Consider the following 27,721-nt stretch of genomic DNA (forward strand, 5'->3'; position numbering starts at 1 on the left):
TTGAAGTAAAAAATTAGCTCAAAATGTCAAATCAATGAGAGAAAAAAAATCACATTTTAATAGTTATATTAGGTTAATTTGGGAGATATTTTTTATGAAATAAATAAACATATAGTAATAAAAATGATGATTATAAAATTTATCAGATGATACATCATATATTTGTAATGAAAGTAAAATAAAATATTTAAATTATAAATAAAAATAAACAAAATTATCCATATATTAGCAAAATGATAAATGGTACTCAAATAGTATACATAAACTTTTTTTAAATATCTCAAAATTATTATTATATTTTCTAATATTTGATATAATAAATAAATAAAATTAAGATTGCATGTTCAATTATTCAATCACATTTCTTGCAAAAAATAATTTATTTTTCACATAATTAATTTTTCTCATGAAATGAATTGTCTAATCGGTTTTCTTTTCAACCAATTATTGGTTTAATTAGTTTGGTAGGCCAATTTGGTTCGATTCTCATAAGATTGATTATTACAACAATAATAATAAAAAGACTGAAATACCGAGCAAGTAATCTAATCTTCCAACCGTACAAAAAAACAAAACCATAGATCTATATATATAATAATAATGAGCTAAAAGAAAGAAAGAAAAACATATTCCATTCAGAGACATTTAAAAGTGGGAGGAGAGAACAGCGTCCAAAGGATTTGAAGAGATTTATGTCTTCGTTGTCAAACAATAAGAACATTTATTTCATGGAATCCTAACTGGATAATTCTTGTTCCAAACTTTGTTAAGACAGAGTCAGACCTAAAAATGTCCACCAACAGACATCATACGTCCGGCACGGCAAAAGATGTTGAACAGGCGACATCCAAGAGGGCTAGAATCGCAAAGAGGCCTTGGCTACAAGTGGAAACAAGATGGTTACTCTAGTGTGATCAGAATGGCAGTCAGTAGGACTTTAAGCAAGCAGAAGAGCAAACGCAATCGAACCTTGCAGTCAAAACTCGGCCACTCTAGTGCGATCAAAATAGCAACCGGTTGGACCTCCTGCTTGCAGAAGTGCCAGCATGACCGAACCTTCTGCTCCCTCTTCCACTGTCAGCGGCCCTGTATGCCAATTGATGTCTGTATTAACGTACCCGGGATGGACACAGTTTATTCTCATTTCAGGGTACTTCTTGGCAAGAACTCTAGTATAGGCGTTTAATGCGACCTTGGATACGCTGTAAGCAGGAAGCATTTTCTGCCACCCATTAGCTTCGACTGCATCTTCTTTCAGATCATGCAAAAATTTTTCTACTATTTTATCAATTTTGTCCTCTGTCAGTGTGTCTATGTCTGCAAGTATATTTCTAATCTGCTCATTGGGAACCCGCTGCACAGCAAGGAGAATTCATCAGAAAATCCGAATACAATTTCCACTAGTCGCATTACAATGGGAATATGATATAATGTTGCAGCCATACACAATTTGCTTAATTAAGTAATATATTGTTGAAGTAGAAATCACATTTCCAATATCCATATGAAGGTTATGGATGTTCCAGCACAGGAACGAAACAAAGCAAAAACCATTATACAGTTTAGTCACACACAAGAACGGTGTTGAAAGTAAAAACATCTTACGGTTTAAGATGCAAGGTTTACATATATCTATGAAACAGAATCAAATATCTAATTTTTTTTTTAAAACAATTAAAAGTTTCATTTATTATATGAAAGATAACAACACTTTACTTCCCATGACTGTATCTTGGAGTAGAAGACAAAGTCCATAAGTCATCATTTGAGAAAACTCTATATTCACCAAAACATCACAACAAAGTCGCCTAGTGTTCAGGATTTGAAGTCATATTGTCGGAAGAGTCATCTGTATATGCCATGCTTGACTTTTGAAAAGTTGAATGGAGACAATAATTAAAGACGCGTTCGGAAGATTTTGCAACACGTGCTAGAGCATGTTCCACATATTGGCATTCGCCGCATGTTGGATAGGGACAGGGACAGGGACAGGGACAGGACTGAAGAGCCACCTTAATCCTTCCTAGGTCATGACATGCACATAGCCTTGCATCTCATTCTCATGAACTCATCTAACTAAATGTGAACCCTGTAATTGCTTACAGGAAAATGAATTTGATGATCAATATGAAGATGCTCTGCTTACCCTTAACTCACCCCGGAGGGAAGAGACATTCACTATATTTGCTCCTGTTGCGGAAAGCTTAAGCAGTGGAAGAAGAGCTTCCGTCACTCCCTTGCAGCCATAATAATTGGTATTCAAGCATTCTTCTGCCTTCTCAGTGGTCGTTTTTATCACATCTTGAACCAAGTTGGTTGCTTTGCCTGAGAGCTGTGGACTGTGGTAAGAATTTTTTCTGTCTTGCTGTTATTCAGTAGAAACATAACAACAGATCCTCAGCTAAAGCTTACCCAAGTTTCAGGATCTATATTAAGGGCAATTAAGCGATCCTCATCAACTATCACTCCAGAAGCTCCAGCATTGTTTACCTACAGACCATAGCATACATTACTTGCTCTGCTATAGAATGAATGCGTTGTGGAATTAAGGAATCTAATCTACAATTTTGCTTTGCAGCTTCCAAGTCATCCAACTGCATTTGGAAGTATGAATGCATCTGATGATAAATATTCAGATTGAAGGTGTACGGGAAGAGTAATGTTAGGATGCTTTGTTACACAGGTCCCAACAGGGATGCATGTATATCTCCATACCTACCAATGCATCTATGGAGTATGCCAAGGATAGACATGTCTCATGTACAGATTCATTATCTTATACATTGAATCTTGTATATGGATGAACTCACTTGCAATATTACACATGCATACAACAGATTGGAGTGTAATTTGAATATTAATTGCTAAAAAGCTGGCTAGATGAATGATAGTTGATTGTCTCCTGATTCATCTGAGAATTTGTCACCAAAATTTTAAGGGTCTATACTGATTGATGATTATGGTTTAGATAGGAAAACAAAGCAGGAGATTTAGGACAGTGGTATGTAAGAGAGTAGCCCAAATTTGAACTTTGAATAAAAAACAGCCAGGTGCAAGGGACTTTACCGTGTGTGCCTGATGTGTTTCATGGGCCATCAACTTTGCGAATACCCATCAATGAGAAAAAAGAAAAAGAAAAATCAAATATTTATCTTACCAAAATATCAAGCCTTCCAAATTGCTTTTCTATGAACTCAGACAAGGATGCAATGCTATCTGGGTTCAGAACATCCAGTAGATGGAAAATGACACTAGACAAACCCAATTCATTGAGCGAGGCTACAGACTCCACACCCCTCTTCTCATCCCTGGCTGTTAACACAACCATCACTCCTGACATTGCAAGCTGCCGAACGGTCTCAAGGCCAATACCCTTGTTCGATCCAGTAACTACAGCATACCTACAATCACTTGAGTCAGAAATCAAATGAATCACAGTACACCTATTACGGAAAATACACACACACACACACAGAGGAATTCAAACATTATTTCACCTCCGCAATTCTTTACTTGCACTTATTACCATATCTGCAGCACCTTGAATACACGGTGAGTCTCTTTCTTGAACCGGTTTTGCTTTTATCCTAAACCTGTTGAGCCAAGTAACTTCAATAATGTAGCCTGAAATCTCAGTAGACAAAGCATCTTTAAATAGCAGATTTATGAATGGTCTCATTAATACTTATGTATTCTAAATACTAATCAAGGTTTTGGTAACATAAAATGACACTTGAACCCAATTCTCAAGTTTCTATTTGCTTTTTATATCCTTAGCTATTGGTTGTTGAGTTCAATTAAATTCCACGGAAGAACTTAGCCTTGTCTTTAACATTTGGAAAAATATACTTGAGAATTTCTTTGTTAGGCTCAGCAAATTCATGGACTGAAGCATGCCATAATAGTATGACACAAACAAGAAATGGAAACAGCTATAGAGAGAATATAGAAAGAAAGTGCAGATGCAGCAACAGCAATCTATAAAGTTGGGGGTAGCATTGCCATGCAAGGGAGCCAGCAGGTAAACAAAACATTTCATGTATCTAAGGATATTCAACATTGATTGACTTTGCTTTCAGTAATACCCAACCGCACAATAAAGGTGACTTGAGCGTATTCATTAATCTTGACTTGATCATATGTAACTTAGATTGATGATTAATTTCAATGAGACAACATTAAGAACAATCAGCATGCATATGATTATACTGCATTTGGGTTAAAACTGATTGCTTTTCCAATGGTAAGTATGTGTCAATAAGATGCAGATTATGAAGCACACAACCGCCATAAAAGCGCATTCTCAATGCATCAGGCTCCCAACTTTGTGAGGATCGTATTTGTAAAACAATAATTATCAGGAGAACCCATTAACCCAAATGACATCTAAATAGTGAAACACCATATCATTCAAACTATATGATGTGGCACTACCTAAAATTACAAGAATACCCTACGTGCTAGTGGCCTCGCTCGCCACGTGAATTGTCTGAGAGACTGACATGTGACAAGTCAATAATCTGGTGCGGAGTTCGAAAGATTAGGGCCGGATTGCAACACCCGTTCCATCTTGACCGGGGTCCTCAGGAGTCGTGCCCACCTATCTCGGGTACCTCAAAGCGGGCCCGCCTATAAAAAACAGAGGTCCTCATCAGGTATAAAAAGGCTCTCCAGCTCTTACATTTAGGACGACTTGCATTTATTCTACTGATTTGAGTGTCGGAGTCTACCCCAGGGGACCCTAGCCTTGTCACTCCGTTGTCTTGCAGGTTCTATCACCGAGGTCCATTTGCAGAGGTGACACGTGGTGGTCGGTCCCAAAAACCATCATCATTTGGCGCCCGCCGTGGGGCCGATGTCCATACTCGCCAGCCTCTTCTTTCCCTGTCTCGCGCTTCGGACTTCCACTCCTCACGTCGGACCTCGGTCTTTCCATAAGTGTCAACGACTTTCGCTTCTTACCATAACTAACTACATGGCTCCCCGAAGAGACGTGACTTGTAGCCAGGCTAGTGCCAATCTAGAGGCCTCGCCGCAAGGGGAGAATCCACCGTCTCCGGCCAATCCAATGCCAGATGACTGACTCACCAGGCTAGAAAATCAGGTCCAATAGTTAACTGAGTTGTTGACTGACTATCTACCAGAATGAATAGCGTTGTCTGCATATGCCCGCTTAGCGAGAGGAGCACCAGTCACCTCCTCCTACGCGGGAGCCTCGTCAATTCCGCTAGTCGGGCCAGGAAATCCATCCCTCTAAGGCGGCAGGATCTACTTCTTCCCCCTCGCGAGAAGGAGGGACCTCGCAGGAGAGGCGGTTGCGTTTTCTGGAGAGGCAAGTCTAGGAGCCCAAGAAGGGAATGGAAGACCTGCCTCACCTCGGCTCTAACCAACCCCTGAGTAGGAGCATCATGGTAGAAGTTCCTTCGGAGAGGTTTCGTATCCTATCCATCAAGCTCTATGACGGAAGCACAGACCCCTATGATCATGTAGAGCTTTTCTCCTCTCACATGCTGGTGCAATCGGGGTCAGACGCAATGTGGTGCCAGGCCTTTTCGGCTTCGGCTACTTTGGGAGGTCATGCCCGGACTTGGTACTTTTGCCTTCCCCATCGTTCCATCCACAGCTGGGGAGAGCTGAAAACCTGTTTCCTAGCCCATTATGCTCCCTTGAAGCGCCACCGGAAGTCTTCTATGGCTCTGGTAAACGTCAAGCAAAACCAGGGTGAATCCCTAAGGGATTTTGTGGCTAGGTTCAATAAGGAGGCGTGGAGCATCGACGAGTTTGATCAGCGGATTGCAATGGTGGCCCTTCAGAATGGCTTGAGGGCTGGGCCATTTGCTCAGTCATTGGCTAAAACTCCATCTCGTACTTTCACAGAAGCCCTTGCCTGGGCTAATAAATGCATCAACGCTGAAGAAATAATGAAGGTCAAATGGGTTGAGTAGCCAGACAAAAAGGGTTAAGTGCCCTAGGCCGTCCACAAGCCAAAGATGGACTAATGGCCGGAAAAAACTCAACACCCTTATCGGCGAGGGAGTGGCGAAAATCCAAGAATCAAGTGCCCTAGGTCGTCCACAAGCCGAAGATGGACTAATGGTCGGAAAAAACTCAACACCCTCCTCTGCGAGGGAGTGGCTAAAATTCAAGGGTAAAGAGCCCTAGGCCGTCCCTAAGACGAAGGTGGACTAATGGCTAGAAGAAACTCAACACCTTCCTTCACGTGGGAGTGGCAAAAATCCAAGGGTCAAGTGCCCTAGACTGTCCACAAGCCGAAGGTGGACTAATGGCCGGAAAAAATTCAAAGCCCAACACCCTCATTCGTGTGGGAGTGACAATAATCAAGGGTCAAGTGCCCTAAACCGTCCATAAGTCGAAGATGAACTAATGACTAGGAGAAACTCAACACCCTCCTCCACGAGGGATTGACTAAAATCCAAGGGTCAAGAGCCCTAACATGTCCCCAAGACGAAGGTGGACTAATGGCTAAGAGAAACTCAACACCTTCCTTCCCGAGGAAGCGACTAAAATCCAAGAGTCAAGAGCCCTAGGCCATCCCCAAGGTGAAGGTGGACTAATGGCAAAAAGAAACTCAACAACCTCCTCCGCGAGGGAGTCACTAAAATCCAAGGGTCAAGAGTCTTGGGCCGTCCCCAAGACGAAACGAAAGTGGACTAATGGCCAGGAGAAACTCAACACCTTCTTCTTCCGTGAGGGAGCGACTAAAATCCAAGGGTCAAGAGTCCTAGGCCGTCCCCAAGACGAAGGTGGACTAATGACAAGAAGAAACTCAACAACCTCCTCCACGAGGGAGTCGCTAAAATCCAAGAGTCAAAGAGCCCTAAGCCGTCCCCAAGACGAAGGTGGACTCATGGCCAGAAGAAACTCAACACCCTCATTCGCGTGGGAGTGGCAAAAATCCAAGGGTCAAATGCCCTAGGCTGTCTATAAGCCAAATGTGGACTAATGTCTAAGGAAAAATTCTAGCCCAACACCCTCCTCCGCGAGAGAGTGGCTAAAATCTAAGGGTCATGAGCCCTAGACCATCCCCAAAGGTGGACTAATGGCCAAGGAAAAAATTCAGAGCCCAACACCCTTCTTCGCGTGGGAGTAGCAAAAATCCAAGGGTCGAGTGCCCTAGGCCATCCACAAGCCAAAGGTGGACTAATGGTTGGAAAAAATTCAGAGCCAAACACCCTCTTCTGCGTGGGAGTGACTGAAATCCAAGGGATCCCATCCTGATCAGCCAAACCAGGGGAAATCCCAGCCAGACCAAGGGATCTAACCAAAGGAGATCAGGCTCCCCAACCTAACCAAAGGATATCCCAGCCTGATCAGCCAGACCAAGGGATCCCAGCCTGACCAAGGGAAATCCCAACCTGACCAGGGGAAATCCTAACCTGACCAGAGGAAATCCTAGTCTGACTAGAGGATGTCCCAGCCTGATCAGCTAGACCAAGGGAAATCCCAGCCTGACTAGCCAGACAAAGGGATCCCAGCTTGATCAGGGAAAATCCCAGTCTGACCAGCCAGACCAAAGGATCCCAACCCTAGCCAAGGAAAATCCCAAACTAACCAGAGGATATCCCAACCTGATCAGCTAGACCAAAGGATCCCAGCCTGACCAAGGGAAATCCCAACCTAATAAGGGGAAATCCCAACCTAATAAGAGAAAATCCCAATCTGACTATAGAATATCCCAGCCTGATCAACTAGACCAAGGGATCCCAGCCTAACCAAGGGAAATCCCAACCTGATCAGAGGATATTCCAGCCTGATCAGCCAGACCAAGGGATCACAGCCTGACTAAGGGAAATCCCAATCTGACCAGAGGAAATCCTAGCCTGACCAGAGGAAATCCCAGCTTGACCAGAGGATATCCCATCCTGACCAGCCAGACCAAGGAATCCCAACTTGCCTAGCCAGGCTAAGGAATCTTAGCCTAACGAGAGGATCTCAGCCAGACCAACCTGACCAGGGAATCCCAACCTGACCAGTGCTGTTGCTCCATTATCTTACAAGCTACATCCCCACAAACAGTGCCAGGCATAACCAAGTTCGAAGTGCAGGCTACAGATCCGAGACTAGGAATACCCAAGTCCAAAGCTTCCACTACCGAGGTCTATTTGTCGAGGCGACGCGTGGTGTCCAGTCTCACAGATCATCATCATCATTTGTCTCACGTTTAAAAATACTCTTATGCATCTTAGGAAAAATCTACAGTCAAATAACCTCAGAAATTAAGCTACTCCTCAACCTAGTGTAATTCTCAGCTCAGCTCAAGGAGTGGGGGGCAAGTGATGTGGCACTACCTAAAATTACAAGAATATCTCTACGCGCTAGTGGCCTCGCTCGCCACGTGAATTGCTCGAGAGACTAACATGTGGCAAGTCAATAATCTGGTGCGGAGTTTGAAAGATCCGGGCCGGACCGTGAGACCTGTTCCATCTTGACCGGGGTCCTCGGGAGTTGTGCCCACCTATATCGAGTTTTATCTCGGGTGCCTCAAAGCGGGCCCGCCTATAAAAAATAGAGGTCCTCATCAGGTATAAAAAGGCTCTCCAGCTCTTACATTTAGGACGACTTGCATTTATTCTACTGATTTGAGCGTTGGAGTCTACCCCGGGAGACCCTAGCCCCGTCACTCCGTTGTCTTGCAGGTTCTATCACCGAGGTCCATTTGCAGAGGTGGCACGTGGTGGTCGGTCCCAAAAACCATCATCACTATATTTTATATACATGACATATGAACAAGTCATGGCTCAAATTACCATGTATAAGGTTTTAAAAGTGAGATCTGGAATTTAAAAATGGTTTTCAGTGGCTTTGCCGCAGTTTAAGGTTGAAGTAAGGAGATCAAGTTGGGTAATGCTCCATTGGGTTGAACTTGGAGATGCAAAAGAATAAAAAGGAATATCTTTGAACAGCCACAAGAAATAAATTGCATTAAATTACCACTTAAGACTCAGAGAAATGGGAGGACAAAACAAGGGAAGATAGCATTGTTACAAATAGATAATCCTATAGAAACCTAACAGTAAGGCCTAAGAAGTGCTGAAAATCTAGCCTTTTTACAAGGTTTTTGGAGGAAGAAAACAGAATGCAGAATACAAAATTATGCTATCAGCAAGTTAACTTTTAGTCTAGTAAAACCCAAAATGAGTTCAGTCTGGCAGTTTCAAGATTAAGAGTTTTAAGACTATAGGATTTCTTCTTAGCTTCAAAGGTGAATATCATGGACTGTATCAGACCCCATTCCTGGATGTTTATCAACAAGCTTCCGTTCCTTTTTCTTTATATATTTTTTCTTCTTCTCCCGTAAGAACGCGTCTTGAGTTTCTCAGGTTTACATGGATGGATGTACCCCAAGTTACCATTTCGACAAAACCACCATTTTCCAAAGAATAGCTTGAGCAAATTGTAATCAATTGGTCAAGTGCAAGAAAACAGAAATGCCATTGAAGTAAAAGGGTGGTTGGAGATACAACCCGTAAAACATAATACTTCAAGCAGGAAGTACAAAACACTCTACCCATAAAAATCAATATAAGGGAAGATCCCGTTGAAAGTATTAGGACTCGTTCAGCTGTAGAAACATTATCTGTTTTTTTACCTTTAACTTTGATGTTTTTCAAATTTTTTTTTTAACATGAATGTTATGGTTATTTGAAACATAAGATATTCAGACATATTTGATTATAAAATTAAAATAAAAAACCAAAAAATATTTTCTGAAAGGGACGCTAGATTTCTTGATTGGTTTATACAGTTTCCAAGTCATTTTCCCTTGCTATATATATTTTTCCTTATTCCACACCAAAGAAGAGTCTAATCCCTCCCTGGCTCCTTCACATACCCCCTCTGAAGCTTGTTGTGGAGGCTTACAAGTTACAATACACGAAGAACAAGAGTGCTTCGAACCAGTTTTGTCGTGCCGATAAAACAGACTTCTTATAATCTGGTGGGTTTCTTCGCCCAAACTGGAAAAGATTGATGGATTGATATCACTCCTGTAAAATCTACTTCAAAACCAGACAGATCATTCTAGAACTTTGGTTTGAAAAGTACCGCATCTCATTGATTGAACCATTGCTCCTGACCATATGCAGAAATTTGCGAAATATGTATGCTTGTAACGACATCGAGAGAGAGAGAGAGAGATGGGGGTACCTGAAGAAGGTGGAAATCGCAGAGAGATGGCGGCGGGGTGCAACGAGGAGAAGAGAGTGAAAAGAGAGAATGGAGATGGGTCTAGCGGCGGAGCTAAACCTTGCGGGATGGCGAAGGGGAGGATTGACTTGGGACAGAGCAACCCATGCGGAGGCTGAGGCGGCCATTCCCTTTCTAGGATCCCATGCCGATGAGATCTCAGTTCTGAAATAGTGATGTAGATGTAGTCCTTCTGTCGGGAGAAATTATTATTAAATTAATTATTTTCACATGTCATTTAATTACTATTTATCATAAAAATTTAAATGACATATAGATGTAGGGGGTCTCCGGTTTCTGTTAATTTAAAAATAATTCAGATATAGTTATTATGTAAGTCAGAGTTACACAGAGTGAATACGGAATGAATATTATTATTATATTTATGTGATCAGAACATCCCACTATTACCAGACGGACAGATGGATAAAAAATTGAATAATATTATTGATATATTTTTGTGTATATCTTAAACTACACAAAGGTGTATCAATGATAAAAATATCTTTCATAAGGCGCATGAGGCGCATGAAGAGACGTAGGATATTTTGATCATAATACCTCTTATATAGTCTAAGATGTACAAAAATGATCCACGTGTACTATTTTAAAAAAAAAATAGGAAATCAAATCAAATTATTGAAACAAAAGTCACTTTCATGATTCCGGCTTTCGGTCCAAGATTCTGGCCCCATGCCATATCATGAACCATGTGCTGCTGCAAACCCCAAACCAATTCACTCCTTAGTCCTCCTTCCACATCCCAAAGTACAGTAAACCTCCACACACTGTTCCGCTTCCCCCCCCCCCCCTCCGGGCGAAAATGGCGACCATCCGGCCAACAACGGCGGTCGTGGCAGCCGCCGCAGCCTTGCTAGTAGCTACAGCACTGGTGGCGGAGGCGGCCGGGCCGCCACCCGCACCGGGTCCAACACCGGCGGATTGTACCGGGCATCTGCTCAACATATCGGATTGCCTGAGCTACGTGGAGGCCGACAGCAATACCACCCAGCCGGAGAAAGGGTGCTGCGGGGAGCTGGCGGCGCTGGTGGCCACCCGGCCCATTTGCCTCTGCCAGCTGCTGTCCAAAGCCGGCAGCTTCGGCGTCCAGATCAGCCTCGCCAAGGCCCTAAATCTCACCTCTGTTTGCGCCGTCACCGCTCCCCCGCCCGATGCCTTCTGCTCCGGTTGAGCTCTTACTCTCCATCGATATTCATACAATTTTAGGACGATAATTTTGCTAAATTTTGATTTCCGGCTTTGTGTTTGGCAGCTGCTGGGTATGTAATTGGAGCTACTACGCCGAGCGAAGCACCGGGTATGTCACCGGAAGGACCGGCGCCGGCGGTAAATCCGTCAGCGGCCGTGTCGGCGGACACTGAGTCCGTCAGTGGAGTTTCAAGCATTGCTGTATTCCAGCCATGGCGCCTTGTCCTTGTTGGTTTAGCAGTTGCATTTCTTTGAGAATTTTCTGATCGGAATTCATGGGGTTCGATTTCTGTTCCTCCCAGTTTTTCCATTGATCCAATATGTAATAGATTGTTCATGGATACCACTCGCCAGTTACATTAATAAGATGCGACATTCGTCTCACCACTTTGATCTCTTTGTGTCAATAACATTCTGTTGCAAAAAATTAGACCTCTTATGGTCTTAAATAGAGATGAATGACTGAGTCAGAATTCATGTAGGTGTCCCACCTAGTAGGATTAAGGCTTATTGTTGTTGCGATTGACGATGATGCTAATTAAAACAAGGGAATGCTTCATCGATCAGCACCCATCATTTCCAATGCTCTTCAGAATTATGGGATTGACAATGATGTTAATTAAAACAAGGGAATGCTTCATCGATCAGCACCCATAATTTCCAATGCTCTTCAGAATTAGGTACCTGAGAATGTAATTAAAATTTAGAACACCTATTCAACATACAAATATACTAGTAAACAAAAGTTCTCCAAGAGATAATTGGTCTTTATAGGAATGTGGGTTGTCTTTGATGATGTGAACAACAGATGAAATACCCATCATATGTTTTGATGCTCATCGAACTAAACAATGACTCTTTAGTCTCATCGCGAACCCTTATAGATGCTGCGGAAGGCAAATGACAGTATACAACTTTTCATCTTAAAACTATACAGCTATGCGAGTATTACTTCTTCTTTAAGTTCTAGAGAGATCAAAATGCTACTGCACTCAAATCTGGCATCTGCCGAAAGTGCCATTATTTGCTTTTAGAAATACTTTACACTCAGCATCCTAAGTAAACAGTTCCCATTTCGATAACCCTTTCCCTGCAGATCATTTCAGAAAGCTTTGACTTCTAGATTTCTCTGTTTGTACAATGTAATAAAAAATGGAATCATAGCACGATGAAATCTGTTGCTAGAGATATGTAACCTACCTATCATGATGATATAGCTTCAGAAGCAGTGTATCTCAATCTACCTACTTAATTTGTTAATATGTCTATGTGCTGCAGCTGTTCTCTAGAGGCTAATGTTATCGAAACAGATATTTGATAAGGCTCATTGTAGTCCAGCATTAACAAAAAAAAGAAAAGAAAAGAAAAGAAAAGAAAAGAAAGATTCATTGCGCAACGCAAATTCTAGATGGATTTTTTGTATGCAATTTCTGTTTGTATACCATTACTCGTTTCTTCTTTTTTGATAGATTGTTTTTGTACCATCACTTGTGACACCCGGTGTCTTGTTTTGAGGCCCTAGGAGGGAAGGAAGGAAGAGTTAAGTAGAGGCCACAGTTGACTTGGACATTGAATGTCCATGTGCAAGGATGATAACCAACACGGGGCTCTCCAAGGTAGAGTGAGAAAAGGAGGAAATTGCTGAAGGAAAGGGAAAATTTGGAAGGAAGTCCTATTAGAAAGGATAGAAAGCAGAGATTCTAGTTGGGTAAGTGCCTTGCTATGGTCTACATTTTTGTTATCTTGCATGAAAATGTAAATGACAACAGATCGAGTATAATTGTATGAAATTCCAAGCATTGTGGGTGCATTATTTATGTTGGAAGTGCATGTTGAGTCAAGCATGTTTTGATGTGTGTGTGGGTCCAATGCCACGTGTGAGACTCCTCCAGTGCCTAATGTGATAATTTCTAGTGAGAGGCCTCACTCGGATGATGGGGCATGGCAACCAAGAGTGGAAGTAGGGCTTGAACCTAGGGGTGCACTTGAAGAATGTGATTTTGAGAACCAAGTTGCTGCCTACGCGATACAAGTGTGCTAGACATTATGTGTACTGCATTGCCATGGCATGCCTTAATTGAGTGTTATATTCATGCATGTGCATATTACCTCATTTCAGACCATGCAAGTGGATGGGATGGCGACCTCAAGGGGCTAGGTGACTCGGGTACAAGTGAAGACTACTATATTATTTTAAATGTGATGTATCAAGCATGCTAGCTATCACGATGTTGAACATGTTGTAGAAATGAACACCCCGTGGAATAATCTTCAAGCATGTTGTAAAGTGAGAAGGCTGTTTATACGTATATCACGTGTCCAAATTGTAATGATGCATGTTGTATTATGAAGATGACAAGCAGAGGCATGGATCGTCAACTGTAGGCTTGACCAGCAGAAACTGTGCAGGACAGTCAACTGGGGGTCATTTGTGATCCCATAGAATGGCACACTATTAGACTGTTGAAGGAAAGTCGACTGTGGATACCTGCTAGAGACTTATTGGGGCTAAAATGGAGGTATCCAGGTATTTCTAAATTAATCATCCTATCTTTATCCATTTTTTCTGCTTGTATCTGTATAGCTTCTTCCTTAGTCAACAGAAACTTGTAGGCTAAGGGCCCTAAAAGATAGGAAACTTGTTGGTCTTGTTAGGGAATTAAATAGAAGGCTTTGGGGGAAAGAAATAAGGATTTTTTTTTTTTTTTGATAAATAGAAAGAATTAGGGATTGTTAGGTCTTTGCATAACAGAAAATTGGGATGAAACAAAGACTGTGTGGTAGGGCTGGCTGTGGAGAGACCTATACTTGACTCCAATGCAGAAGAGATAAAGAAGAAGGGCAAACAGAGGAATATATAATATCTTTTATTCACAATCCCACTCAGTTAATTATATCAGACAGGCAACTTAAGCTGTACTAATTCAGCTCCATAAAAATGGAGACTTGATTAAGATTTAACCTATTAAACCTTGAAAACACAAATTATAACTTTGATCGCTACTCACAATCTAAATACAACTAAAATAGAGAGAGCATTAACATAGAGTATTCCCTAATAGGCTTAATGCTTAATCTGGAAAGGAGTAAGATAAAGAGACAACACTAAGCCACACAGACAATAATGGAGCAGCAGTAACTCTGTCCTTTAATTACAAACTTCAACAAACAAAACCAACTTTGACCGTGTCTAAAGGTTTAATACAAATCCGAGACTAAATTTTGGAGGCATCAAGGTTTCAAGAAGATAGTGTAAAAGATTGCTAATGTAGAGCATTCCCTAAGGATAAGATGATCATCCAGCAAAACCTTCATAATATGTTGTTTCAGACTTTGCTCATGTAACAATTTGCCTCCCATCAACAGCTAATCAAACCACCTGCCATTATTGTACATTTCTTGTTAAATGCAATCAGGGGATACTGGGAGGGAAGGTCTCAAAACTACATTGACGGACAATGAAGAGCTGCTCAGTCAATTAACATTTAACAATCACATAAACAAATATACAGCAGATTATAGAAAATGAGGACTATTGAAATCATTAGCCAGATGGTGCATCCTGCCATATACGGAATAACGTTCAACTGAAACCTTTATAAATGAAATTCTCATAATTACAGTAACTAACAAATTAAAATTGAAAGATTGAAGATCAATGTAACACCAAATTAACTTTTATCACTGCAGAAAATCTCTCAAAAAGCGGCATCTATTTCAAGCTAACTAAATCAATCTGTTTGCACCTTCCAATTAAAACTATTCAACACGAGTCAGTAGACTCAGTACAAAATTTCATGTGGATCATATAGGCTTAAAGCTAAGGCTTAGTGAAAAAAATCAGCAAGACCCTTTCTAAGTATTTAACACTAAAATAGGAAATAAGGATAGTATTTATGGCCCTGCTAAATAGCTGGCGTCCAGTATCTTGTTCTGTTCAAATAACGGTCAGCTGCCTAAGAAACAACTTGTTGGAAAACCTTTCATAATCCAAAATTGGATTGTTGCTTTGCCTAATGAAGCTTGTCATATCCCTAACTTCATACAAAAATGCAGGACATCCACACTGTTCCTAGCCATAAACAAATGACTTCTTTCCTGGAATGATAAATCTAAGTTATTAAAATTTGACAATTAAAAAAAAAAAAAAAAAACTAAGTCATACTAAGGGGTTTACCCTCTGCCTTACTTCCCTACTGACGCATATCCAAAAGGACCAAACCTTGAGCAGTTCACTTGCCTAATCAATTAATGACAATTCAACCGGCTTTGGAAGGATATCTCCTTGATTACGACAAGAACAATATAATTCAAACACTCAGGAGCATCCAGCCAGCCTACCTTAGAAGTTTTAAGCATTTGAATTGTATTGGGGCAAGAAACAAAATAAATAAATAAATAAAAACTGTGTGCCAGAGTACCATCCAATTTCTCTTTTATATTCTAGGGAAACAAACGGATATATACCATTCCAGAGTGACGATATGAACGGAGTGAATTCTTCGATGCAATAAACGTCTCCACACCCTGCACCTACAAACACGCTGTATATGCCCCAACAGAGTACATATATATATATATATATATATATCAATTCATTTCAAGAGAAGATTCACCGTGACAATCTGCCATGCTTGCATTCTGTGCCGATAAACACTCCTGGGAAGAAATCCAAATACAACAACAGGTTAATCAGAATGAAATGGTGGCGTATTCGATCTGGAAAACTCGTCACTGAGAGGTCCTAATCTGTTCCAATTCCCGATGCTGCTCAGAATCTTCATGGTTTTCTCTTCTTGTTTCTGGTTTCTTCTGGTTTTCTCCTCGTGCTCGCTACTTTCATCTCGTTTCAGTTGCTCTCCCCTTCGATATTTTAAATTCATACATAAGTCCCTGCAGTTTATAGAAATTATACTATTCCCCCTTTTTTCTTTCAGTTTTACAGGACAAGTTAGTATTGCTTAGGTGGATAGAAATCCGCCACTATATATAATATTAATTAGTTCTACGTACATCTCTGTATCATCCAGTTGCAGGATATATATGAACACACCTTCAAGAGTGGTGAATCTGGGGATTCTCTTAATAACAAATTAATCCGGGAACAAGAAGATCATCAGAATATATCAATTAGGGTACGTAGGGAAAAGAATAAGGAAGCAGTGGATGAGATCAAGGACATTTAATTAGATGTTAATGACATCACCATCCTTGGGTATCTCAGTAGGATCAAAATCATCGACAGATGATTCCAACTCCATCTTGGCCAGCCTCAGAAGGCTGGCAGTGGCCAAAATGGCTTTGGGATTCACATCATGCATGGCCCTTGCGTACAAACTCCTGCATGCAGCACAGGCAGCCTCATGCAGCTCCTGGTCCTTGGTCGGAATCATCAAGCAATGTCCCAAAATCCTCAAAACTGGCTGCAGCAGCTCCCATGGAAGAGGAATTCTTCCCTCTTTTTTCTCTCTTTCAGGTCTCTCGGTAATGGCGGCTTCGTCGTTTCCTTCTTCGATCTGCTGGGACAATTGGGATTCGAGCTCAGGGTCTTGATCGTCGGCGGCGTCTGGGCCGTCTTTGTACATGTCGCCGTCTTGGCCTGCCCAGATGGCGCAGAACTCGCAGAAATCTTTCTTTGAACTGGCGGGCATGTGGGAGATCTTGGTGTAATACAGCTCCAATGCGACTCCGACGATTCGCGCTCGTCTGGTTGATCTCACGGTTCCGTGGGGCTCTAAGCTTGGAGAAATGACAGCCAAGTTTAGCTCCGTGGCGCTGTTTTTGGAAGTTGCTTTGGAGGTTTCATGGTAAATGCTGGAGTGGGAGAGATCCGGGATGCTTACAGTAATGGCCTGGTATAAGATTCTGTTACAATGTTATTTCTTTGACGATGATGATGATGATGATGATGATGATGATATGGGTGGCCATTACGTTAGTTTTAATTAATAGTTATTATCAAGAATAAAATTCGGCCCATATTTATATGAATAATACTTGTATGAATAATGACCAAATATTCGTATTCGTATTCGTATTCATATTCATATGTGATTTGCAAATACCTGGCCGTTACGGGAGCTGGTTTCGTGAGCGTAAAGAGCGAGCAAGACGGCTTCGAAGCCGGCGAGGGGTTTACGGAGAGCGACGCGGGAGAGGTAGACGCCTGCGATGGTGGGAATGAAGCGGAGGACAACGAGCTGGAGGCTGGGGTCGGAGGACTGGAAGGTGTCGTAGAGCCAGCGGCAGAGGTGGTTGTCTCCGGCGCCGGAAGAGGGTTGCCTTAGGAGGGAGGAGAGCTGGGCGGCGACCTCGGGATCGTGGAGGAGGGAGAAGGCCGGGTTCTTGGAGGAGGAGATGGAGGCTGGGATGGAGGACAGGATGGCGGAGAGTCCGTCAATGGCGGTCTGGGCTTTTCGGATGGACTCGAGGTCTTCGTGGGTTGTGGACGAGGTGGTGGAGGCAACAACAGGGGCGACGATGGGTTCAGAGGCGGTGGCGGTTGTCTCGGGGGTGGCCTCCGTTTCCATGGAAATGGGTGGTGGGGGTGGTGGTGGGGAGGGAATGGATTTTGGTGGAGTATACGTTTGAAGGTGGTGGAAGGGAATTGAGTTTTTTGAAGGAGATAACTACGGAGCAAAAATAGGATCTTTTTTTACTGATAACTTTTAACCGAAGGCAACCAAAGAAAAAAAAAGTTACACGTATTCATAACATTTTAAAACATAATAATTCAGATTGATGAAATAAGCCGATCTGAATTAGACAACAAAAAAAGAAAAAGAAAAAAAAAAGGGCAAATTGTATTCAAATAATAAACCTAAATTTTACGATTACATAGATCTGGGGCTGATAATTTTTAACACACCACCAGATTATACGGTAATATACGGAGTTAAAGCGGGTTAGAGTTGGGACTAATTGGGTTCGGGTTATGAATGGGTTATGATTATTTTCGTGTTTTAGACGGATCAACCCATCTAACCCGTTTAGATACGTAATGACCCATTTAATTAAATGGGTTAACGAGTTGATTCGAACACATTAACATGATTATATACGAAATGACACGTTTAATTAAAATGTTTAGTGGGTTGATCTGAATACGTTAACACGATTATACACGAAATGACACATTTAAGATCAATTTACAAAAACAAATTAAAAATAATTATAATATCAAAAAAGCTATTATGTATTCAAAAATTTTATGATTATAATTTAATATATATAATTAGTAGATATAATATATAAATTTTTAAGTTTTTGGATCTCAAGATTATAAAAATTATAAAATGATATATATATATATATATATATCTAATGTATAAATTGTTAAACGGGTTACGCATGTCGTGTCATATAACTCATTTAATAAATATGTCTGTGTTAGAGTCGAGGGTTTTAACACGATTAGTTAATCGTGTTATGTTCGTGTTTGTCATAATCGTGTTATATATGTGTTTCTATCTTCACATGATACAATTATGATCCGTCAACCTATTTTACCACTCAGATGATGTCACACCCAACCCCAAATCATTGATTTCTTTTTTTTTTTTAAATAAAGAGATACATCTTAATTCTAAGTTACTTATTTTATGTAAAAAAAATAGCAAGCTAATAACCTTCTATGGCCTGACGCAAAGTGTCATCCATGAAACTAATAATGCCTCTTAAATCTTCTCTTAATTGCACTTGAGTACCATTTATGAGACTAAACAATGGATTATCCTCATAATAGACTACTAAACCGACCACAAAAATTAAAAGAGATCGCCCACAAGAGGAATTGAACTTAAAATCTTTGCTTGTTCATATTAATACTCATTCTCATGCGGATTGTAACTAGACCTTTAGGGACCCCTCATGGGCTTTAACTTCTAAACCAAATCTAATTACTCAAAAACATTTAATCCTCCATATAATTAACATATCCGATTGTCTACATACATGATTAATATACAATACATGTGAAGGAGAGTTAATTTATTTGGTTTTTGGAAGATGGTTTTCTAAATTTGGATTTGGATGCTTGCTTCTCAAGAGTGTTTGGGGCCAAAAATGGTTAGAAAGGCAATGTGGAGTTATTTCATATTTGTCTTATGGACAATGTTAGACGAACAATTATATCGTGATATTTTTACATTGATATATCACGATAAATTGGAAATCCAAAATTTTAAATACACTTTAAAATCTTTTCTTTCTCCCCCTATTCCTTTCTCTTTCTTTCAAAGATGGCGTCGTTGATTCAAGGTTGAAGACGCAACTTTCCCATTCTCTCTTTTTCAAAGATTGGCCTCACTGCTGATGTAGGAGACACACAGAGAACGGCAATAGATGTCGGAGATGTCAGATCTAGACCAGGCATGTTCGGCGTCTCCCCCTTTTGCTATCGCCAGCATCTCTTTTTTTTTTTTTGCTATCGCTGTTGTCTCCTCCTCTCTTTACTGCCACCATCGTCTCATTCCATGTCGCTGTCACCGACATCTCCTCCACCTTTGCTATTGTCGACATCTCTTCCACCTTTGCTACTATCAGCATCTCCTACACCCACTTTTCGCCTACTTTTTGTCTCTCATTCTCTCACCAACTCAGATCGACCCACTTTGAGTTGTTCTTCAATGGGTTGATTTGGGTTTTTTTGTGCTACTATTGTTGATGATGATGATAGTGAAAGATGGGTTACTTTGAATCCTTTTTTTTTTTTAATCATGAGTTTATTATAAGTCATAAACAAAATTTCTATCAAAATTAAAAATATATTCATGCTTATTTGTTATGGGAGACATCTTAGTTTTTTTGGATATGTATATGGCCATTTGACTGCATCATCTGGCTCTTCTTCTCTCTTCTTAATCACTCACTTTATTGATGAATTTGATTATTCTATTAGTTAAAAAGAGACTTAAACAATATAAAAATATTATTTATTGTAACAATTACAAAATTCAGTGAGTGTATATGGATACAAATTTGTTACTTAATGTTATAAAGTCATTAAAACACTGACATTATACATATTATACAAATTTATTATTTAATATCATTGAACTTGTTCTGGATAAATTTAACGCATAGTCATCAAATTTAAAAAATGTAGTTATTTATTTACTGAACTTTGAATTGTTATTGTCTGTTCATTGAACTTTGCTTAATGTAACAATCAATCACCCATTACATCTTGCAAACGAAAAATGCCCACATGACTAACGAAATACAGAAAAATTTAGCAAATATTCACTTAATTTTAAAAATATAATTAATTACTCACTAAACTTTGAATTATTACTACCTACTTATTGAACTTTATTTAACGTCAACCATCTATTATCCACTACATCACCGTCTGATCTTACAAGCAAAAATATCTATATGGTTAACGAAATTCAAAGTGGCCCAATTAAATCCTTATTTTCGGCCAACTCAGTAGCATCTCTATCTTTCTCTCTCATTCCTTTACTCCAGTAGCTGCGATTTGCACGCGATAGGCGAGACGGTAGTGAGGCACCAGGTCGTGGTGAGAGGGTCATCTCTTTCTCTCTCTCCCATTCCTCTACACCAACGACGACGATTGGAGTGCGAGAGATGAGACGACGAGGCACCAGGTAGTAAAGCGACGAGAAGAGGTGGGGGCGACGAAAGGGTCAGCGACAATCGCTGTTGCTGAAGTTGAGTTAGCCGAAAATAAGAATTTGATTGGATTACTTCGGATTTCGTTAACCACATAGGCATTTTTCATTTGTAAAATTAGATGGTGATATAATTAATGATGAATGATTAACGTTAAACAAAGTTTAATGAACAAATAGTAACAATACAAAATTCAATAAGTAAGTAATTATATTTTTAAAATTTACTGAGTGTTTGTTAAAATTTTTCGAATATAATGAATGGTGGATGATTGATATTTAACAAAATTTAGTGAATACATAGTAACAATTCAAAATTTAGTGCGCAAGTAATTATATTTTTAAAGTTCAATGAGTATATGTTAATTTTACTCAACTTGTTCTTATTTTTTTTTCTATATTTTCTAAATAAAAATATAAACTAAATATATTCTATCTAAATATAAATATATACAAATTAAGTATATATATTACACAAAAAATTACATATATATAAATATATACAAATATATTTTTTAAATACAACTAAAAATTAAAAACATATTATACAAAATCATCTTGACCAAATTAAACCCATTTTGCAACTTCTAAAAATTTGGGCTTCAAACTTTTAAGAGCATAATTTTACTTGTTATTTTTAAAAAATTATTTTATAATTTTATTTTATTTTTTAAATTATAAAATAAAAATCAAACTATATGTATATATGTTATTTGATGGCGATGCAGCACTAGAATGGTAAGGAAAGACAAATGGTGATTAAGGTGTCAACGATTGCTCAATGATGACGAACAACAAGGAACGGTGAATGGTCATAGGAGAGGAAAAGCTGCAAATGAGAATAAGAAGAAAGAGAGAAAGGTGTCAACGCCGATGGGAATGGCGGAGGCAAATGACGATAGAGGCAATAGAGGTGAACGACAACCAAAAATGTTGATGGCAACAACTTTAATGGTTACGACTACATTGAAGACAGATGCAATGATGGCGAACGATGACTAGAAAGAGTGTAATAGATGAGAGTGTGAAGGAAAGAGAGAGAAAAAGAGGATGAAGCTGGGCGACTAGAGGTGGAGGCAACATAAGGTGAGGAAGAGAGAGAGAGTAGGTGAGAAAGGAAGCTTTTGGGCGGGATAAGATACTCAATTTGAGCTAAAAAAATTAAGGATAGATTTGTAATTTAGGATGATAGTAGATATAGGATGAGAGTAGATATGTAATTTCAACTGAGTTGTCAACCAAATTATCACCCAAATTATCACCCAAATTGGCCATCTAGCATTATCCTTGTCCTATTATTATCACAAGCTTCATTTCACCATCTAGGCAAGTTCAAGCAAAACAGTACATTATGCATGCAAATCATACACACTTACTAATAGACATCTAAATCAGCAATATTTACTATTTCTGAAGGTTAAAAAAAAAAAAAAAAAACATGAAGAGGAAGGGAGAAAAGGCAAATAATAATTAATTATCTGGGCACACGGGTGACAATATAGTGCCCCTTTTCTAAGTCATATATTGTCTTCACCTGTGGTTTTTGGCATCTCAGTAAAAAGAATGAACCAAGCACAGCAATTAAAAGCACAGCAAAAAATGAGAAATAAGCAACAGCATCGCTACCAACAATCTCCCCCAAATTTTCTGTCGCCACTTCAAGGGGATCCTGCATTGCTTCCAGGATGAAAGCTCCAAGAGTCCAGTCGGGAGCTGGATCGGCATTGGTGTCATTTGCAAATCCAATCCTTCATTCAACAAAATTCCGTATGCCATCACAATCAAAATTCTTGTAGCAGTTGTTCTCGTAGATTTTGAACTTGACGACATATCACAAAGACACAAACCAATACTAACTAACCAGACATGCAACTAGAATGTCACCTCATCATGCTATAAACCCTAAAACTCTCTCTGCTCAAGATGTTTGCATTCCTATGGAGTTGAAAAGTCTTGATGGCTTTCAGGTTTATTTAAACATAAAATTTCTCATTCATTTTCTGTGAAAGCGCGAACAAACACTGCATACGATGAAGTTAGATTACTTGCATCTAAAAACAGAGGAGACAACAAACAAAAAATACAGGTAAGTGGGAGGAAGAGAAGAGCAAAATGTGGCAAAGATTCAAAACATGGGTTTGCATCAAGTCACCATTGAGAATGGTAACAGTGAAATAATTTATATATGTTAAAAAGGGGTAAGTTATAAGGAAAATAAGTACATAAAAAAAAAAGAGGGGGAGAAAAATAAAATGAAAAAGAAAAGGCAAACCCTCCCCTTGGTTCCAAAAGGTACAACGAGCTATCTTAAGGATATTGATCCCAAAAATAACCTAAGAATAATTATAGAAACCTACTTAAAGTTTGTTAAAATATTCACTTTCCATTGAACTTATTGTGTAAGCTTACTGAAACCTACTTGAACCATTTTTAACCTAACAAAAAGCTACCTAAGATCTCAATCTTCATGGAGGAAAATTCCACAAAAATAATCAACACTTCCTAAGGGTAAATAAAAGTGTTGGTAAAATTGCTGGGTCCCACGAAAATCATTTGAGGAGTTTTAGAAATAGAAAGTCAACTATGAGGGATAGTTTTAAAACCTTTTGGGGAAAAGTCATTAAAAACCAAAATGTAGTTTGAAAGACTTGGAAAAAATATGTTGGAAAAATCTATAAAAATAGCCAAATACTCCAAATGCCATTGTAAAAATTGTTAGCAGTGAGGAAGAATGATGTTTACACCTTAAGTAGGTCTTTGTTAAGTTAAAAATAGTCAAAGTAGGTTTCTAAAATGTTACAGTAAAGTTTAATAAAAAGTGAATATTTTGAAAAACATTAGCTTTTTGTAATTATCCTTTTTTTAACTATTGAAAAGTTCAAATATGCATTAGAATAAGACATGAGGCAAGAAAATGAATATTATACTAAGATGCAAAGACAACTGTACCTCTTATCAGTCATAGGGATACCAAAACTGTCATGCAACAGCACCACCACATATGCAGAAGAAAAACAATATCTTGACAAATTGAGATCATCAACATTGTGATACTGGTTTTTTAATTTATTCCAATCATCTTCGCAGTAATGATGCCCAGCAACTTCCAACTCTGACAACGAAGCCCTTGGAACCAGCCCAAAAAACTAGCCAAAATGAAAAGAAATTAGCAAACAGTGAAGCAGAGGGATAAGAAAAGGAGCAAAATTAATGTGTAGGAAGATGGAATTAAAATTTTGGCAATGACTCATAAAATTACACATGGTGCATCTTGTTATATGGTTTTCTTGTGATATGCTGTTTCAACTTCTCCAATTTGACTCAATTTATTCTGGTAGGAGGGTTTTATGTTCCCTAATGCCCCTGCTACTCATTTGCCAACAAAATATTCCCTTAATGACTCTATTGCAAATGTTAGTATAAATGCTTCACTTCCTTTTTTCAGGAAATCAGTTTAAGAATGACGGTTTTGATTCCCATCCCTTTTGACTTCCAAACCCTTGTGGTTCCAATTACCAAATTCAAGTAATCCTTTTCTCAGTTCTTAGCAACTTTGAAATTTTTGTGGGGAAGGACCTCATATCAACTTCACAGGCCAAATAAGGCAGGGTGTCTGTCTATTTCACAGGTGGAGTAGATATTGACACTTTTAATTATAATTGGACTACATCAAGGATCTATACTGAGTTCTTACTTTTTTGGTCTTGTGATGGATGAAGTCAAGGCCTATCCAAGAAGAGGTGCCTTGGTATATGCTATTAAGAGATTGTCTTGATGGATAAAAGTAAGACAAGAAAAAAGATATATGAATACTAAATTTGAATTATGAAGGGACACCTAGAATCCAAAAGGTTCAAGTTGAGCAGGTAAAAAATTGAATATATGGACAGTAAGTTGAAGTGTAGATGATGCCATGATAAACTTGAAGATTAAATTATTTTTAGAAGAGATCAGTAACATCAGTTTAGCCATATAGAATCAACTGTCCAAAAAGTAGAGGTTATTGAGGATGCTACTCGTAGAATCAAGACAAAATAGTGAAGATAGAGAAGTGCATTCAGTATTTTATGTGATCATAAAATCTCTTCAAAGCTAAAAAGAAAATTTTATTGGATTACTATAAGACTGTTTGTTGTATAGCACAAAACATTTAGTCGTTAAGTATTCCCATGAGCAAAATATAAGCGCAACTAAGATAAGTATATTATAATGATATGCAACCATATAAACAAGGACAATGAAAACAAACCCATCCATAATAAGGTTGGACTGAGGTCTATTGAAGATAAGTCATGCAACATGTAATTAAGATGATTTAGACACATGAGAAGAAGATCAATAGACACCTGAGAGGCAAGTGGATTGAAAAAGTTTGTAGCAGAAAGGGTAGAGAAAGACCTAAAACAATTGGTGGAAAACTGTTGAGACATAACATCAGATATAAAGACCTTAAAAAACATATGACTATGGACAGCAGTGATTGGAGGGTTAGAATTCAGGTAGCCAACTCCACCTAGTGGGATTAAGTCTTGTGATGATGAAGATGGTATAAATAAGCACAAATCATCTTATAACTGATAATTACTACTAAATATTTTAGTATATGCTACTGACAACAAACCTCAGAAATAAAGTAGAATTTATCTGGAGGAACAGGCTTGCCCTGCAACTCAAGCAGGTTTGATGATGTTATTTCACAAGGTTCATGCAAGCATTTATCTGCACTTGAGATGAAATAAACAATCAGAATAATATCAGTGAATAATGAAGAAAACTCTAGAACCAAAAACGCATCCTCCAAGAAGGGGGGTGTAGGAAAGATCAAAATAATGTAAGTTAATGCGCATGCATTCTGGGGTGTGTATGTGGGGTTGGGGAGAGGGGGACAGGTGGTGAGCCGCAGCTAACTAGGATTGAGAATTCTTGTAAAGCACAGAACTAAAACATTTGCTCTTAATCTGTTACCCTTCTAACGCTACTATGACAGCACTTTAGATATGAATGTCCACTGCTCCCAATTCAGCCGAACTTTGACCACACAAACAGAAATATGCTGTGTTATATATACAGCCTTATCCTCTTCATTTTAACTTTTTCACAAAATTCATCACTTATTTAAGGCAACCCCCTTGTGTGCTACACATGTATTTATAGAATTATTATTTATATTCTTTATACAGCAATAAATAAAAAGAATGGAATCCTAGTAACTGCCAGTATGACTTGACATGCAGCTTACCGGGCCTCTTCTTCAACAGCGCTGCGACCTCGGATTTGCATGCAGAAAAGTTTCCCACTGTATAAGATCTCAAAAGTTTTGCATCGCTTTCATTTGATGCAGATTCATATGCACCACGAATGCAAGGATTTCTTACAATACTCTCTGTGGAACTAAAAGCTGCAAAATTGGGACAAAGGTCATTTTAGAAGTCCGTAATGGCTCTATAACACGGAATTACAACTCAATCATTAAAAATAACAATCTTTGGAAGTATCTATATGTGCTAGTTGTGTCTGACAGTTATTTTATTTTATTTATTTTTTGTGTCCCACAGGTTATTTTATTTTATCTTTTTATAAGCAGGTTGTGCCTTTGCTTAAGTGTCAAGCTGTTTGGTATACATAATTATAGGGATTTGATTGATTTCTTTCTCCTATATATATTATAACTATTCCTAATGAAAATTAGAGAGATATATACCAAGTTTTCTCACAATTGTTCATGCTATCAGAGCCGTGAAGTATCCTCCGGCCTGCGGTACCCACCGATTCAAACAACGAACCCTTGCCCCAGCAATGACGGTGGTGTCGACTGATCCAGCGATCACCATGGCTTCACTGACTAGCTCTCCATCGACAGAACCCTCCCTGTTTTCAATCCTCGACTCCCACACCGAACAAAACACTGTCCCGATGACTCCTTCCCTCAATCCCTACGTTGCCAGTGTGTAGACGTCCCACCTTGACTAACACCCCATCCCTTTGATTGTTCATCATCTCAATGACACCAATTTTCAGGAATGGTACCAGTCTGTGAAGCTCGTGATGACTGGTAAAGGGAAAATGGGCTATCTTACTGGTGTTCCACCAGCCCCAAGCCCTCAATCTCCCAAATACAACACATGGGTAGCGGAAAATTCTCTAGTGATGGCCTAACTCATCCAATCCATGGAACCCAAAATTGAAAGGCGTTATTTGTTCTACAACACTACCCAAAAAGTGTGGACTGTTGTCCACCAAATTGTCATGACCCTAAAAGCAATAAAAGAGTAATATGGTAATAAGCTTATAATAGTTGTTAGGAGATATTTTATAAGTTGTTAGGAGCACATAGGTGCTGATAGGAATCAATTAACAGCTAGCTAAGGCTACTTGTAAAAGGTTGGATATGACAAATGTGAAATGAAACTGAATATCCTTTCCTTCTAATTTCTCTATCCCTCTCTCGTTTCTTCTCTAATTCCTCTCCCTCTTTCTACTGATTTCTTCCCCCTCCTTTAATTCTTCAATTCTGATTTTTTCCCCAATTCCTATCACAACCCTAACCCACCCTAGGGATGTGACAAATGGTATCAGAGCGATTGTTCCTCAGCTGTGAGTTTGGAAATTCAATAGTTGTTCAGTCCAATTTTGAAGTAATCAAGACGGAGTCAAAGAAGAACAATCAATTC

General features: G+C 39.2%; 4 protein-coding genes across 8 annotated transcripts in view; 1 reads left to right on the top strand and 3 right to left on the bottom strand.

The window, feature by feature from the left end:
- Nucleotides 1–560: 560 nt before the first annotated feature.
- On the bottom strand, nucleotides 561–10,376 carry LOC127798473 ((+)-neomenthol dehydrogenase-like). 4 transcript variants are annotated; one of them, XM_052332055.1, is made up of 7 exons: nucleotides 10,168–10,376; nucleotides 3,498–3,593; nucleotides 3,158–3,401; nucleotides 2,413–2,490; nucleotides 2,147–2,332; nucleotides 970–1,354; nucleotides 561–879 (listed from the first exon to the last, which is right to left on the bottom strand). In XM_052332055.1, the coding sequence occupies exons 1-6, from the start codon at nucleotides 10,332–10,334 to the stop codon at nucleotides 977–979; spliced, it is 1,149 nt and encodes a 382-aa protein (XP_052188015.1). In that variant the 5' UTR covers nucleotides 10,335–10,376; the 3' UTR covers nucleotides 561–879; nucleotides 970–976. The 4 variants fall into 4 exon arrangements, with proteins under 4 accessions (XP_052188015.1, XP_052188017.1, XP_052188016.1 ...); XM_052332057.1 differs by having other exon boundaries at nucleotides 3,527–3,624; nucleotides 10,168–10,314; XM_052332056.1 differs by having other exon boundaries at nucleotides 3,498–3,624; nucleotides 10,168–10,308.
- Nucleotides 10,377–11,029: 653 nt separating this feature from the next.
- On the top strand, nucleotides 11,030–11,799 carry LOC127796376 (non-specific lipid transfer protein GPI-anchored 11-like). The gene is made up of 2 exons (XM_052328474.1): nucleotides 11,030–11,393; nucleotides 11,480–11,799. Exons 1-2 carry the CDS (start codon nucleotides 11,030–11,032, stop codon nucleotides 11,668–11,670), a joined length of 555 nt encoding a protein of 184 aa, XP_052184434.1. The 3' UTR covers nucleotides 11,671–11,799.
- A 4,727-nt stretch (nucleotides 11,800–16,526) lies between these two features.
- LOC127796898 (uncharacterized) lies at nucleotides 16,527–17,945 on the bottom strand. The gene is made up of 2 exons (XM_052329305.1): nucleotides 17,481–17,945; nucleotides 16,527–17,267 (listed from the first exon to the last, which is right to left on the bottom strand). The coding sequence occupies exons 1-2, from the start codon at nucleotides 17,943–17,945 to the stop codon at nucleotides 16,602–16,604; spliced, it is 1,131 nt and encodes a 376-aa protein (XP_052185265.1). The 3' UTR covers nucleotides 16,527–16,601.
- Nucleotides 17,946–22,429: 4,484 nt separating this feature from the next.
- Nucleotides 22,430–27,721, bottom strand: part of LOC127796690 (probable apyrase 6) — a 57,466-nt gene continuing 52,174 nt past the window's right edge. The window contains exons 5-8 of one of the 2 annotated variants that reach the window (XM_052328977.1): nucleotides 26,290–26,448; nucleotides 25,672–25,769; nucleotides 24,000–24,196; nucleotides 22,430–22,798 (exon numbers count right to left, since the gene is read on the bottom strand). In XM_052328977.1, the coding sequence (XP_052184937.1) occupies nucleotides 22,525–22,798; nucleotides 24,000–24,196; nucleotides 25,672–25,769; nucleotides 26,290–26,448 (728 nt within the window). In that variant the 3' untranslated portion in view covers nucleotides 22,430–22,524. The remainder of the gene's footprint in view (nucleotides 22,799–23,999; nucleotides 24,197–25,671; nucleotides 25,770–26,289; nucleotides 26,449–27,721) is intronic. The other variant, XM_052328979.1, reaches the window with a different exon arrangement.

The sequence above is a fragment of the Diospyros lotus genome, chromosome 3, assembly GCF_014633365.1.
Source record: "Diospyros lotus cultivar Yz01 chromosome 3, ASM1463336v1, whole genome shotgun sequence".
In the NCBI taxonomy this organism is placed as follows: Eukaryota; Viridiplantae; Streptophyta; class Magnoliopsida; order Ericales; family Ebenaceae; genus Diospyros; species Diospyros lotus.